Source organism: Octopus bimaculoides, chromosome 27 (assembly GCF_001194135.2).
Source record: "Octopus bimaculoides isolate UCB-OBI-ISO-001 chromosome 27, ASM119413v2, whole genome shotgun sequence".
Taxonomy (NCBI): domain Eukaryota; kingdom Metazoa; phylum Mollusca; class Cephalopoda; order Octopoda; family Octopodidae; genus Octopus; species Octopus bimaculoides.
Genome location: NC_069007.1, coordinates 3,192,971 through 3,194,301, shown reverse-complemented (window position 1 = coordinate 3,194,301; position 1,331 = coordinate 3,192,971). Strand labels below are relative to the sequence as shown.

General features: G+C 47.0%; 1 protein-coding gene across 1 annotated transcript in view; it reads right to left on the bottom strand.

The window, feature by feature from the left end:
* Positions 1-887: 887 nt before the first annotated feature.
* The window catches only part of LOC106876813 (uncharacterized), a 6,616-nt gene continuing 6,172 nt past the window's right edge, over positions 888-1,331 (bottom strand). The window contains exon 4 of the mRNA XM_014925525.2: positions 888-1,092. Coding sequence (XP_014781011.1) covers positions 903-1,092 — 190 coding nt within the window. The 3' untranslated portion in view covers positions 888-902. The remainder of the gene's footprint in view (positions 1,093-1,331) is intronic.

The following is a 1,331-nucleotide window of genomic DNA, read 5'->3' as shown; positions in this document are numbered from 1 at the left end:
CGAGCGTGATCGTTGCCAGGGCTGCTGACTGGCACTTGTGCCGGTGGCATGTGGCAAACAACATAAAAGTGCCACACCCTAGCAGTTGAGGGACCCTGTGGAAGAGGTAGACCCAGGAAGACCTGGGATAAGGTGGTGAAGCATGACCTTCGAACATTAGGCCTCACCGAGGCAATGACTAGTGACCGAGACCTTTGGAAATATGCTGTGCATGAGAAGACCCAGCAAGCCAAGTGAGACCATAACCTGTGGCCTTTGCCAGCGGTGTAACCAGCCCAGTTATGTGTACCTTTCCTTCATTGGACACTAAACTCTGCATGCGAAGACCTGTTGGGGCAAATGAAATCGAAATCGAACCAAATTCGATGACTGGTACCCGTGCCAGTGGAGCGCTAACAGCACCTTCCGAGCATGATCGCTACCAGAGTAGAAGTCTTGCTCCTGTGCAGGTGGCATGTAAAAAGCACCATTTGAGCGTGGTCATTGCCAGTACCACCTGACTGGCCCTTGTGCCAGTGGCACGTAAAAGCAACCACTACACTCTCGGAGTGGTTGGCGTTAGGAAGGGCATCCAGCTGTAGAAACTCTGCTAGATCAGACTAAAGCCTGGTGTAGCCTTCTGGTTCGCCAGTCCCCAGTCAAATCGTCCAACCCATGCTAGAATGTTTTTTCCCGTGCCACCGGCACAAGTGCCAGTAAGGTGACCTGGAGTCAAATAGCAACCGAAAAGGAAGGGATGAGGGTAGCTAGATAGGAGGATAAACAGATAGACATGTTAACGATCACGCTCAAATGGTGCTTTTTGTGTGCCACCGGCACGGAAGCCAGACTTCTGCTCTGGCAGTGATCATGCTCAGATCAGACAGATGGATAATTAGACAGAGAGATAGATAGACAGATAGCTAGCCAAGCATAGAGGTAGAAAGACAGTGTATAAATTGCAATGGAATAAGAAAAAAGTTCACCTGTCCGGTTGTCTTGTGTCTGTCGGTGAAGTTAAGTCTTTTGCTTGTTGATGTTTTGTTCAAGGTGGAAACCACTGAGATTGAGGAGCGAGCTTTTTTCTTTCGTAAAGAACTGATGGTCTCTTTGCTGAAATTTGACAAAACCCAGAATCAATACGTGTGTGTGTGTGTTTAACACAGAGTTATACCATAAAAGCCGACGATTCTGGAGATGGTTTTGTCAGTCTCCAGCTGAAAAATCTTGCAAGTTGTAAAGAATCTTTGAAATATAAAACAATAACAATAAGAATGGTTTCAAATTTTGGCACAGGGCCAGCAATTTTTGTGAGGAGGAGAAAGTCGTTTACAGTGACACAACTGGTTCTT